Raw genomic sequence first — 14331 nt, 5'->3', positions numbered from 1 at the left:
CAGTGCTGACGGTTAAGTAGCAAGCATTTGGTGGTTTTGATAGCATTTTTTTGTGTGTTATTGGTATTGGTGGCTTTCTTATACATGTGCACCTCTGGTATCAATGTAAAAAAAAAATAAAAAATAAAAAAACAACAACATTAAAACAAAGAGTGGATGCACGTCACATGTCACTCTTCCAGATCTCCTCATAAACATGCTGTAAACGTCATGAATGGTTGCACACTTGCGCACCATGCACTTACCATACAACATCACACTGTCAAATAACAATGTATATATGTATAGATATATTTTTATTTTATTTTTCTATTTCCTGCCCTTTTTCTTCGCTCGTCCATGATAACAACACCTGAGTCAAATTCCTAGTTTGGGAATTTTTAGGGAGGACATTTTTTCTGGTTTTGATAAATATCTATGCAAAAAGCACCCGTCAGTCAGCGACAAGCTGACTAGCTAGGCACACATAAACCAAGTGATCACTGGCTCACGATGCAGACGAGAATATCGGAATTTGGCACCGAACGACAAATAATTTTTCGATATTCAATAGGATCAGAACACTTTTGTTGGTGCTACAAATGCATCGCGGTACTGCACCCAGGCCAACCTGCATCACAGTATCGCCTTCGCTAAAAACTGTGACTCGACTGATGCTGAAAGTGAGTACATGCCATCTCCATACCGTCTCCTTTGTACAATCAACAGGCGCTTCAATCACCGACGATGACTAGTCAACCCCACCCCAACAGTAATATGACAATGAATTGTTTTTCAATGAGACGTGCTACAAACAATACAAGTCAGTCGAGTTGAAAATACCCGGCCGGTTGTCACTTCTTCAGTCTTGGTTGTGTGGAGCGTTTGCGTCACGACAGCACCGCTGTAACCTCCAACCTAATAAGTGAAAATATAGAGTGACGCAAGTGGCTGCGTGAAACAGGACCTTTTTTTTTTTTTTTGACATATTGCATCAGGCTACTTGGTCGAGCAGAACAGACAGCGGAGAGGAAACTGAGGGCAGAGTGGCCGCAGGTCTCCTGCAGATAACCAGGACCACTGCAACGGCTGTGAAGGCAGCAGATGTGTAAGTCAATACTCCATGTCTGTTTCACTCAGTTCGGTTAAGGACTGACTGGATTGAGTCTGCGTAGCCCCGACTGCACTTAACATTTCACTGCTGGCTTGTTCTCATCAGGCCTGTTTTGGATTTCAGAGCAGTTTTCCAGAGGTTATGTAAGGTTGTTGAATAATTGTAGTGCAATGGCTCCGACTAGAAAGCATATAAATTAAAGAACAAATATAACACGTTACATCATTCGATACTGAGGTGGCCCAATTAACGAACAAATATAACATATTACATAATCCAATATTAAAGTTGCACAGAAAAGGTAGCGCGGCGTGGTTCTATCTTGGGGAACCGAGGCCGGCTCTGTTCTTTGCAGTGCTTTTTAGATAAACGTTTGCACAATCAAGCACAGGGTCTATCTTTAAGCTCTTCTCAGCAATTCTAAAGTTTTTCACGACAACAAACATGCATCGCTCAACTGCGTTGTGACCTAAGAATTAAGATTTCACCCTATCTGGCGTTTGTCAGACACTTGAATATTAACGACTGGGAGCCTTTCCCTTGACTAACCTTTACAGCCACAGACAAAAAAAAAGCACCAAAGTGATTTATTTTAAAACTTGCAGGGACATTTGTTTTAAAACAGATAACCGGTGACATCCCTGAGGTGAGGGACCAACCACACTTTGTTCACCCCCACTGCAAACTGGGAGAAATTTTATTTATAACCTGATGATGAAGCAGATGCAGGCTGCGACAGCTCACTTTACTTTGAATTGATTTTTTTTTTTTTTGCTTCGTTGATTGGTTGGTAGTTTGAGTGCAACCATTTATAATCCTCTCTGCTTGAGAAGCTTTTATCATTAAAAAGTCACCGTTTGTCGGAAAATTTGTAGAAGGGTCGGGTACTTTTCTTCACTCAATCAGTTCTTCTCTTCTCTCTCTCTCTCTCTCTCTCTCTCTGAGTGTGTGTGTGTGTGTGTGTGTGTGTGTGTGTGTGTGTGTGTGTGAGGGAGAGAGAGAGAAAGCCCAGTCAAAAGTCAAATAACAGTGAAAGGTTTGTTGCTTTCACCTGCAAATAAGTACAGCCAAGTGGAAATGAATGACGACAACAAAGGGCAACTCCTGCCTTATAGCTCAGCACATTAAAGAGGACAACTACTATTTTCCACCATTCATACAACTGTCAGCAGTCACTTAGTTTATGCTGGTATGTTTCCAACACCGTCTCCCACACCAGTCCACATTCACAGACGTGGCCCAGCTCGACCTTATCAGAGGCAGGGAGCTGAGGAGAAGTCGATGCCAGGGCCCCTTCAGGGACCCCCGGTGTACTGCCTCGCACCTGGATCGCAGCCCTGCAGCAGCATTTGTTACTATGGAAACTACTACTTGTGTCTAATGAGGGGAATGAGGCGCCGGCTTCCGGCCCTGGAATCGCCGGTGGATCTCACAGTGTGGCAAAGCCCACGATCATCTTTCTCATTTAAACTTACTTACAAGTGCCACATTCTCCCAGAGTGACTTTCAGGCAGAAAATTGATCCAAAGTCCAATTCACTCCAGAAATGAAAACTGTGAAGGAACACAGAGCTCTTAAAAGAAACCTTAAGGGGATTATCAGCCACTCCTTCATACTGTATCTGCCCATCCTCCCAACATTTACACTCTACCAAAGTCACTACCAATACACTCTAAGACTACTTCACTTAAACCTTCACTTCCAGCACTTCTGAAAAAGCCATATGCAAGTGTTTGGTCCAGTGACCATTCTTCATCCATTCCCCCTCTCAGTAACGCAGCAGCATCGTGGTATGCTGGAGGGCCACTGTGTCTGCGCCCCCTCCCCCAACCCCCGCCTCCACCCCACTCTTCTCAATCCAACAGCTTGACTTGACAGGTACATCAGTGCCGACATCCAGGGACGGGGTAAAGCTGACAGGAGCAGATCAACATGGGGGGTTGGGAGTCGTAGTTTTTAAACACAGACACGGAAACCTCTTCAGGAGCAACCTCCCGAGCCACGTGCAGACACGTTTCCTTTGTTTTGTTGTGGTATTGTTACTGTGAAGTTACGCAAAGCTACAGTACTGGCACAGCTCTTTTTACTCCGGAGGAATATTTTTCTTAAATTTCTACTAAATAAGATGTATTTTTTTTACTAAACAGTTTGTATAACATCTTATCTTTTCTATCCAAAACAGGACATCAAAATTTAAATGAATTAAACAATTGTTCTACAGGCACCAGAGGTAATTTGGCAGGTGTTCTTTCTGTCTTTTAGTTAGAAGGAACTCCTGGTGACTGTTGATGTGAAACTTCTCCAGATGCCCAATTAAACCAACCCCGAAGGCCTGAACGCCGGCCCTGCACGCGCTGCAAGTTGCTGATGAGCGTTCCGCTGGTCTTCTTGACTAAGGCGTCTTCACACTCATGACAAAGGAAGTTGGTCAACTGCAGCATTGTCAGCTTGCTCACGCAAGTTGTCTCTGGTTTAACACATAGGAAGTTCATTCGAGTATGGACTGCGATGTAGAAATGTTATCATCCTGTCGAATATCAAAACAATGAACCGTCTTTCGGTGCCAGGTTGTGATGTCTAAAGAAAGCAAGTCTTTCAGCCAATGATCATTTCATACATGTGGCAAGATCCAAAGCTGCTGGCGCCTGGCTCTGGAATTATAGAGGCGTGAACTGAGGACACCGGCAAGCGTTTGTTTGCGCTAGAGTGAGAATTTGCGTCCAAGCGAGACTCTCTCATTAAGGTGGATCGAAACGAAGCAAAATCAATGCGACACTTGCGCAGGGGGCTGTAGCGCCAAAGAACGGTCGGCAATACAAGTAACTTGATTTGGAAGAAATCCTGATTTGAATCACCAGTAAAATGGGTCCGATAATAAAAGCTCAGTGCTGTAGTTTGTAATCTATTTTTGTTTTGCGGTTCCTGTTGGTTTTAAAACATCTGCTATCAAATAAAGCGTCGTTCTGGAACCGATACCAGTAAGATATCTGATGCCAGAGGTAAACGGCCTCCTCTGAAACATGAACCAGAACTGCATTACTTTTGCTCGCTCAGCTGCAGCACTTGCGTAAGGCATTTAAATACGGTGGCATAATTAATAGGGTATTTAAAAATATCTTTACAAGGGGGGCAACGATAAAAAAAGCCTTTTAATATTCACTATATATTATATATATATATACACACACACACACACACACACACACACACACACACACACACACACACACACACACACACACACACACACACACACACACACACGCACACACGCACACGCACGAAACTACTGCGAATTCGATCTGCGCCAGCTTGCCAGCATGCAGGTTAATATACATGCAAATGCTGTGCATCACTCGCTCAATTAGCATATTGAAAACCCAGGCCAACCTGCCCAGTGGCGTGTGATGATACAGAGCAATGGGCTTCATTGAACACAGCAGCATCATTTCCCATTTTTTATGGATCACTGAAAGGAATAATTTCACCTAATCACCATTATCGTCCACCTGCCTGCTTGCCCCGCTCTCCTCTCTGCGCAGAGGAGTCGTCGAAGTCACACTGTGACAACAGTTAATGCAGCCGCTCTGTGAGCCAAAAAGGAAGCATCTATTTTGGGGGTATGGCTAAAGGAGGGAGGGTTTAACAGAACGAGTGGTACCAATTGCAAAAAAAGAACGAATTTGTACGCAACATGCATGCGTCTGTCCAACTTATCCACTGTTTTTTGTCTTTAATTCACTGCACTGATGCTTCTCGTGCACTCCTGCAGTTCACTGTGGCCTCAGTGGGTCAAAGAAATACCAGTTCCCCGGAAGTTACCACAATAACCCGGCTGAAAAGTTGAATATTCACCGAGTTTTACAGTGTGCACGGCTTGCCAAGCTTATTTCTCGTCCCTTTAAACCCGAAAAGGAAATACAGTTTTCCTTTGCAAATTGCTGAATTAAAAAAAAAAATTATTAATTATTGCCATAAACTGATTTTGGTATGGAAAAATAAATCGAAGTTTAGGCCATTTTGCCCACCCTTAGAATGTGCTCTAGAGTCCAAATTGTCCGAAGCAGAAAGAACATGGTGCATTTCCATAACGAGATAAGACAGAAGATAAAGCTCCTCCCGACAGGGACTGGCACACACACACAGTATCACAGCATGTCCTGTTGTGACTTGTTATACACCTTTTATATCTCTAAACTGCGTCTGCCGAGGCAACAAATCACAGCAGTCGGGGATTACACGGCGTGAGTCACCGGTAACATATTCAACGTATTCATGAGCCATTGCAACACTGATTGCTCAGGGAACACAGAGAAAACTTCCCCGCTCGGATGCTGTACACTTGTAGTTTTCTCATTTCAACCCCCTCCCCACAAACCACATTTTAAACCATTTTAGACTAACAGAGAAATAAACTTTAAAGATAATCTCCTCTTTGATCCCAATCATCCTCCGACAATAAGAAAATAATTGACGGCAATGCACCCTGTGCAATGTCTTGCGGGCTTGTCGTGGCTGGGGAGGAGCGCGACACCTCACTTCATCGTTCGCACTTTCTCGCGTAGGCGCCCGCATGCAGAAGCAGATGTGAACAAAAAAATGCTTCATAAACACAGAGGGAGAGAGAGAGAGAGAGAGAGAGAGAGAAAGAAGAAAGAGCTACAATTGAAATTTTGAAGAACTAGGGAAGCACATTATTGAGAATTCGATTGCCGATTTTTTTTTTTTTCTGAGAACCTACATTTCACAGTGAAAAATGTGGAAGGAACTCATTATTCAACACTTAAGTAATTTTTACATTAGAGAACAGTAAAAAACACCCTAAACATTTATCCTCTGACTTTAAGTTTACTTCTAATGGCTCACATTTCAACTCTTCTTCTTTTTTTTTTAAGTTGTTTAAAAGTAACTTGTTCCGGGTATATTACGACCATCAAAGTGTTTACAGGTGAATTGCGCGTTCCTCCAACTACACTGTTATAACGATATTAACTACATGTTTAGAAAATGTTCAATTAATTGAGACTAATTTAATTGAATTGATTAAATTCTTAATCACCAATTAATCGATAATCATTAATAATTAATTGCTAGCATCCCTGATAAGCACCGTTCTAAGGGAAGGAAAACCAAATGACTTTTATTGCACTGCGAGTGTACACTTTTAGTCATGTATTTATGGGCAGTATGTGAAGCTATTACCAACGTAAAAATCATAAATCGAGACAAATTTTACACACGGGACTTTTAAAGGCACCGTCGTCTTAAATGATGAGGTGCATTATATTTACCAGCGTACCAAAGCCGTTCTTAAGAGCTTGTCAAGAGAAGCAAATGTCTCAGATCACTCGCTCATTTACTGTCCGACATCGACCACACGGTGAGTCTAATGTAGTGAGGCCACATCAGAGCGCGTCAGCAAAATTAGAAAGCACTTTAGATACAATCCGGATCAATTTTCAAATCATCCTTCGTTTGAACTAAAAGTTAATTCATTATGGAGTTTGATTCGGGTCTCGTCACCTCATGTCAAAGGGGGGGGGGGGGTCGTTTATAAAGTGCACAATAGCGAGCCGCACGTGCCCCCCCCACCCCACACCGCCGTTATGGCTTCACTTGCGAGGCGCTCCCATGTCATCTACCTTTATATACGGTCAATTTGTAGAAATAGATTCTCTCCCTGCAGGCCAGCAGCCGTGTCAGCAGCCTCAGGAAGTGGTGTGGAGTTACAACCTATAGACGTTCCCCTCGCAACACAAGACAAGCATCCATTCTCTCCTGCACATGGAGATACATGAAATTATTGATTCAGAGCACCTTGAGACACTGGGCCTGGAACTCGCTTAAGTAGGAATAAAAAAATAATAATGTTTGGCTTTTTCTTTTTTCTTTTTCCCCACCTGATTTTTGAACTTGGTTTGCGACCCAACGCATCTCTGCGTCCAGCTGCTCAATGTCATCCAACCTGACGAGCCTGTTAGACTGTGGTTCTCTTGTTTTGTTTTGTTTTTTTGTCTGTGACAGCGAGTTGCACAGCATGCAGTTTAAACACACACACACACACACGCGCACGCGCGCGCACACAAACATCACAAGCGTGTCAAAGATTTGTAGTATTGTCTGTCCTCGGGCGGAAGACACGACTAAAGGCAAACGAGGGCAGACAGAGCGAAGAATGTCAAAGTGTTGCTTTTCAAAATCTTGCCCACAATCTCAGAGTCAAAAGGAACAGCACAGTCTATGTTGAGCCACATGGTTTCCTATGATATTGTCTTGTTGTCTATGAAAGACACCACTGATACAAGAAGAAGAAAGAAAGAACAATAATAACAATAATAATAATAATAATAATAATAATAATAATAATAATAATAATAATAATAAAGATGATCTGTGGAATTTCTAGTAAATATGGTGAATTATTCTTACTGGTATTGTTTGTAAATGAAGCAGAGAGTAAATGTAATTGAGGTAGTGGATGGCACTGAAGGTCATTTTCTCCTAAATGAATAACTTATAAATGACTAATGCACTCTTCTTTCTTCTTTGCTTTTACCAGGAAACAGCTCAGTCTTCCTCAGTACATGTGGTTTATGATTGAACGGGGAAGTGATGCGACAACTCAGTTTGTGTGGTTTTTGATTGAACTGTCCATTCAATGATAGAGCAGGTTTAATATTTAAACTTTAAAAACGAGGGAACAAAACAAAAAAAACTGAACACCGTAGCTCGGCTGAGAATTAATTAATACATTGAAATTGAAATCAAAATAATTGCCATATGACAAAAGCAGGCCGGATGCATCCTACAGTGGTTGGCTGTCTATCAATGTACACTGTTTTTATCTGTTGTTCGATTTTACTGTGATTATTATTTTTTATTAATTGTACCGTGCACTTTGAGATTTGTCCACAAATGTAAAGTGCGTTATAAATATAATCTATTGTTATTATTATGTTAAACCACATGACTGGTAAAAAAAAATATTTTTTAAAAAGTACAAAAAACAAACACACAAAACCAGTCATTAAACTCAGCATCTCATCACTACACCTACTGAAGTGTTTCTTCAAGCACCTTGGTCTGTTTGTCCCCCCCCCGTTCCCCTTCTGTTGCACTTATCTCACTTCCACCGTTGACAGAAAACAAACAGGGAATGACTAGACAAAAAAAAAAAAGTCACCCACTCATTTTCCTATCACAACTTGTCCAACACTGAGGGTTGCAGGAGTTAATCCCAGCTGTCTTAGGGAGAAGGTCGGGTAGCACAATAAATGCTTGGCATTTAGCATTTACCTGTACAAAAACAAAAACTGTTCCAGCTGCATGATAAACTGCCTTTGGTTTGCAATCAAAACCAGTGAGAATCAATATTCCCTTTGTGACACTGCATTCTCTTATTATTATTTCATTATCTCTCACTGTACGTCTCCTCATTTCAGCGCCGTGGCAGCGTGTTGCATTGCAGCCCGCACACACGGGGAATGAGAAACCGGCTAAGTGCCAATCCTGGAGCAACTGACTACTCGCTACTGGCTTCACTTTCACACGGTGTCAAAATATGACGAGACAGCAGCTGTGGAGGCAATTGACACGGTACCCATTGTAGTCGAGCAGTCTGGCTTCAAATGTGCTGAACCTGACAGACTCCCACTGAAATCTACCAAACTGGAAGCATTTTAGCGGCGTTGTGTTGCCCCTGTCTGTACATCATCGTCATTGTGTGTGACAGTGAGGAGTGAGGAGTGAGGAGGATGTGGAGTAGAAGCCCCGGATGAACATGTCTGCTCATTTTTAGGTACAATAAAGACTCCGTATTTGAAACGATTCAAATCATCTTTCGCAGTTTTTCATAGAAAAAATGAAACATCCGATGGAAATTCCAAGTATTTCTCAGATTTCCACCGTTATGAAAACCGACTGACACAAGCTGCGTTTCCATGGCAGTTTTTCGCAAAATAAAAGCAATATTATTATAATATTATTAAATCATGAAAGATTTTACGAGAATTACGACTTTTGCGCTTCATCATTCAATGGGAACACCTGCAAATCGCAACTGTACTTTGTCGAAATTTTAGAATTATCGCTTTTATTTTGTGAAGAACTGTCATGGAAACGCAGCTACAGGAAAAGCATGCAAACTCCACACAGAAAGGTCCCAGGCCCGCAATCAAACCACAACCTTCTTGCTGTGTGGGGCGGCGGCGCTAACCACTGCCACCACCATGTCGCCCCCGTTTTCAATTATGTTTAAGGTTAATTTAGTCTATCGTTATGATAATAATTCCGAGGAATGTCAATTGCACAATGAAAAGGGTAGAGTGTAATAAAAACATTGGCATTCAGGTTTAATCTCCTGAATATGACTGGCATTAGCGATAAGCACGAGCTGACTGACTTTTTGCTAATCAGCCTTCACACCCCTGCGAAAAACTGAATGTCTCATTCAACGACTTCAACTCTCACAGTGAAAACGTTTGAATTAATTTCAGACTTTAAGTTCCGCACAGCAAATTATCTTGGAAAAATAAAACTAACAAACAAGAAACAGGTGTCCTGACATTCATCTCGTGTCGGACCCAGCGGGAGGAGCGGTCGTGAGCGACGGGGACTCGTGTTACTGAGATCCAACCTTAACGCGAGTTCGCAGCTCATCACATCACAGCTCACGTTACAGGTCAGTGAGCTTAACCAGATTCGGCTTCTGATTGAAGCCAACGCGGAGCAGAGCTCAGGCCTTTGTGCGCCACATGCAGCGAACAGCAACAAGGCGGCCCTGCATTTGGCTGCTGTTTCATGTTTTGAGTCGTCCCTGAACATTGGCTCACACATCGCTGAGGAAAGAAACTTCCTCAACTGACACACTGTAACAAAAAAAAAAAAAAAAAAAAAGGAGCTCTGAAAGACTGTGTGTGTGTATTTGGATGTAAACACAGAATCCAACAAACCACAATTTCCTTTTCGGTCTCCGTCGCACCACTTTAACTTTGCAAGGGCGGCGAGTGAAAAAGGAGAAGAGGGCCTGAGCTGAACCCACGGATCAACCAACATCAGACCGATGTCAGACGACCTGGAGATTAGAACCGCATGAACCTTAGCGCTTGCCCAAAAAACCAGCTTAAGGGCACGCATCTCGTTATCCAATCAACGGGCCTGCACCACGTCCTGCGTTTGTTCCGCCCCACGAAAGAGAACCGATGAGAAACGCTTGACGGTGGAGGACACGCAGTCTTCACGTCGTCTGCGATCTGTCAGCCCTCGGAGGGAAATCAATGAGACAGTTCGTTCAGAGTGCCGGGACGCCCGCAGACATCGGGACTAAGCGGGGGGGCCTGACCTTGTAGCACATGGTCTACAGAAGCGGTTCTCAACTGGTGGAGTCTCAGCACCCACATTTTTTTTCCTGATCATGAGTCACAACCCAAATTTATCCCACAAGACTCAAATTGAATCCACAAACGCTGGCCCACCTGCTATCACGTCTAGGAAATAAATTCGTGAAATTATGGAATTGAATTGTGTGTCCTGTAAAATGCAAATTGCGCACATATCCACGACCCACTTTTGGGTCGGGACCCACCAGTTGAGAAACACTGGTCTGCAGCAGCCAGACAAATAATCATCCAGTACTTCAGCATGGTGCTGAAACATAATGTGAAGGCAAATTAAGGCCGGCTCTTCCTTTTTTGTGGTATAAATAAACAGGTGGCAAGCAGGCCTTTGGGCTCAGGGAGCAAACAAAAAGTGCAAGTGTTAGAGGAAGGTGTCACTGAAATATGTGGAAACAGGTGCAAGGTGCTAACCCCACTGGCTAACCGCAACATAGCTCCGCACTCTAGTTGGGTTTTAGGAGACATTGAGTTGACAACTCTCTGAATGCTGTGTGAACACAACTGTTCAAAGCGACTCGTCTCTGCACGTTCACAGGGACACCTTCAGCGACTCGGCGGTTTCCTTACCGACGGCGGGAGCGTCGTATTCGTCGCCCAGGAGGATTTCAGGTGCAGAGTACGCCAGGGATCCACAGCTGGTCGTCAGCTTTTTCCCCGGCTGAAATTTGTTGCTAAATCCAAAGTCGGTGAGCTTGACGAGGCCCTGCTTCTCGAAGAAGACCACGTTCTCTGGCTTCAGGTCCCTGTGCACCACGTGCAGCCGGTGGCAGTAGGAGATGGCGTGGACGATCTGGGCAAAGTATTTCTTGGCCAGCTCCTCGTTCAGGCCCTCTTCGTGCTTCATGATGTAATCGAACATGTCGCCTCCGTCGCCCAGCTCCAGGATGAGGTAGAGCTTGGTCTGCGTGTCTATCACTTCGTACAAGCGCACGATGTTGGGATGCTGCACCAGCTTCATGCAGCGGACCTCCTGGAAGAGGTGTCCCGTGGCCACGCTGTCCAGCTTGGTCTTGTCGATCACCTTCACCGCCACTTTCTCCCCCGTGAAGACGTGGCGGGCCAGCTTGACCACGGCAAAGTGGCCGCGGCCCAGCGTCTTGTCCAGGTCGTACAGGCCGGCGATCTTGCCGTCGTATCCCCGCTTGAATCCTGCCATGGCTGGGGAAGGGGAGCTCGGCAGAGTTGTCTGGGTCCAGCTTTTATCGGTTCATCCGAGTCCGAATGAGAAAGCCATGGCTCCAGCTCCCTGCGCGCGCACACACACACATACACGCACGCACGCACACGCACACAGTGGAGGGGTGTCAAACACACTGGCTCAAAGCTTCCTTTGTCAATGTTTAGAGAGAAACTTTATTGTCAGACAGTAATAAAACAATAAACTGACACGCGATTAGTACCGGGCATGCAGTTAATAGTCAACTATTACATATGAATTCATTAGATATTAAATTACATAATAAAAACGGCGTGTCCTTATCAATGATAAGAGCGGCAATCGCAACAAAAATGCACCGAGTGACATCAGGATGAGGGAGGGCTCGGCTAGGAGTGATGCGCAGTATGAAAACAAACCACATTTTCTTTACAATTCCTCAACAAAAAAAAAATGTGTCTCAGTAGCGGCTAGGCTTGTTTTGACAGGATGGCTTGGGCACATACAGTCTGTTGGCTAGCGCGCCCAGACGCGTCGCCTCGTGTTTCAACTACACACCAAGTGCAGCTGCACATTCTAAAACACTTCTCCACAAAATGTGTGTGGGGGGGAGGAGGGTCAGATGTTCCGCTACATCGGTACATGGCGACACCGGGGGGGGTTCGGAAAGTGGGCTACGCGAAGGGCCCCGCCGGTGGCACCGAAAACTAATACTAGCCTGACGTTACCAGCAGGCGCTAGCTCGTTGTTCATTGATTGATCCATGTTAGCTCACTTGGCTGGCAAAAAGCCTCACCGCGCCGGTTTGCTCAGCCTTTAAAGAACGCGGGCGTTGGAGCCACGCACAAGTCTAATCTCTGCACAAACACATTTCGCCGTTTGACAAAGCGCCGCTCTGACAGGTACATACGCGCCGCTGCGAGTGATAGGGCTAGCCTCAGTTAGCATGTAGCAGGCAGGCTAAAGTTACTACGGCTCACTTCTCCTGCCTACCCCGCGGTAAACACGCAGCACACCCCAGCAGGTTCGCTCGTTACCGGGGCTTGTCCGTCTCGGGTCCCTTTCGGTGCTCTGCGCAGAACCTTTAGTCGCAGAGTATCAGAGAAGACGGCGATGAGGTCTCTTCTTCGAGGTGACCGCGGCACTCAAAAGGTGCCCATGCCCTGGGTTCATCCGTGTAACGAGGTATGGCATCGTTGACAACGGCAGCCCTTTTCGGAATCGCTGTATCCTCCTCCCAGCAGCTTCGGCAACGGGGCTGCGAGATGCGTTCGCGGGCTCGGTATAGTGTCGAAAAAACTCCAATCTCTTTCGGCTTTTGCAGAGCAGTGCCGATGATTTTGCCTCCCCCCTCTCCCTCAAGCGTTTTTCAAACACTGTTGAAAAGACATGCTGCTCTCACTCTCGTGGGTTAATAACCGTTAATAAAAAATTTAAAAAAATTGTGTGTGTGTGTGTGTGTGTGTAAAAGATCTGTCATTGTCGCTTTTAGGAGCAACGACCAAAATAGTATTGTCTCCCTTGTATCAAGGACCTTTTGGTATAATAAATCCGGTTTGATTTGAACTGTTTATATTCAAAATCCGTGCGCTCATTGTCTTACGATATTGAAAGCATCATGAGAGCATCACCGAACGCATCTGGCTTTGACGTCAAATAATGTCGATGATGGGAAGTGTCGATGAAGCGTCAGTTTTGTCAGTTGATATATAAAAAAAAGAAGAAGATAGAAACGAGGCTGACACTTCACTTACACCACATTGTGGTCAGTTGAGTCAGTTGAGATGTTTTAATTTGGTTTTTCAAGTGTGTGTGTGTGTGTGTGTGAATGAGCACGTTTTGCGCCACGAGAATTTTAAATAAATTAGATGGACCTTGCGTGATTTAATGTGTTTGTAAGGGTCAAAATTAGACATTACTTACTGTTGCGATGATCCGGCACTGCTTGTCGTTGTTTGGACTTTCTAAATTAATGGAAGAGTGACATCTAGTGATCTACAAAACACTCGACCTTCAAATTATTATTATTATTATTATTATTATTATTTATTATTAATAATAATAATAATAATAATAATTATTATTATTATTATTATTATTATTATTATTATTATTATTATTATTATTACATTGCATCAACGCTGCATGTGAATTGAGGATATAATTTTCTCCTGAAGTGTTTTCAAATGTGACTTACTGTTACCCTTTTCTTACATTTAAGGTTCAAAATGTGTCAATTTCATTTGAACCTTTTTTTAAATTATGCTTTTTAATTGTCTGATTAAGACTGAAGTGCACTCAGGCAGTTACTTTTGGACAAATGAGTTTGAATAGGATGTACCGGATGAATAGATTTGGCATTTGTGCAAATTCAAGGCAAAGGTGTTTAAAGATTTCATAAAAACACATCATTATTTTTCTGGATTCAAGTCAGTTTAATAAATTGATTATTACGTCATACACTCTTGAACTCTTTGCATGTGATTTAGCTTGCTGTACCATTTTCAAACTCAAGATGGAGATAGTGTTTTGCGTTTTAGTCGTTTTCAGGCGAATTTAAAATCCATGGCACACAAAAATAAAGCATTTCTTTTCAATGAAAACAAATGTGTTAATTAAATCAGATTGAGTTTGAAAATGCATCAAGAGTACGTTTTTTTGTTTTGTTTTGTTTTTTTTTAGCTCTG

The 14331-nt window shown here is 43.5% G+C and overlaps 1 protein-coding gene across 1 annotated transcript in view; it reads right to left on the bottom strand.

The window, feature by feature from the left end:
- The window catches only part of snrka (SNF related kinase a), a 37676-nt gene extending 24635 nt beyond the window's left edge, over positions 1-13041 (bottom strand). Inside the window, exons 1-2 of the mRNA XM_076040688.1 lie at positions 12682-13041; positions 11056-11734 (exon numbers count right to left, since the gene is read on the bottom strand). Coding sequence (XP_075896803.1) covers positions 11056-11644 — 589 coding nt within the window. The 5' untranslated portion in view covers positions 11645-11734; positions 12682-13041. The remainder of the gene's footprint in view (positions 1-11055; positions 11735-12681) is intronic.
- Between the last annotated feature and the right edge of the window lie 1290 nt (positions 13042-14331).

The sequence above is a fragment of the Nelusetta ayraudi genome, unplaced genomic scaffold (assembly GCF_046127955.1).
Source record: "Nelusetta ayraudi isolate G7.1 ecotype Tasmania unplaced genomic scaffold, CSIRO-AGI_Nayr_v1 ptg000063l, whole genome shotgun sequence".
In the NCBI taxonomy this organism is placed as follows: Eukaryota; Metazoa; Chordata; class Actinopteri; order Tetraodontiformes; family Monacanthidae; genus Nelusetta; species Nelusetta ayraudi.
The sequence above is the reverse complement of the archived record's forward strand: the minus strand, read 5'-3'. Positions and strand labels throughout refer to the sequence as shown.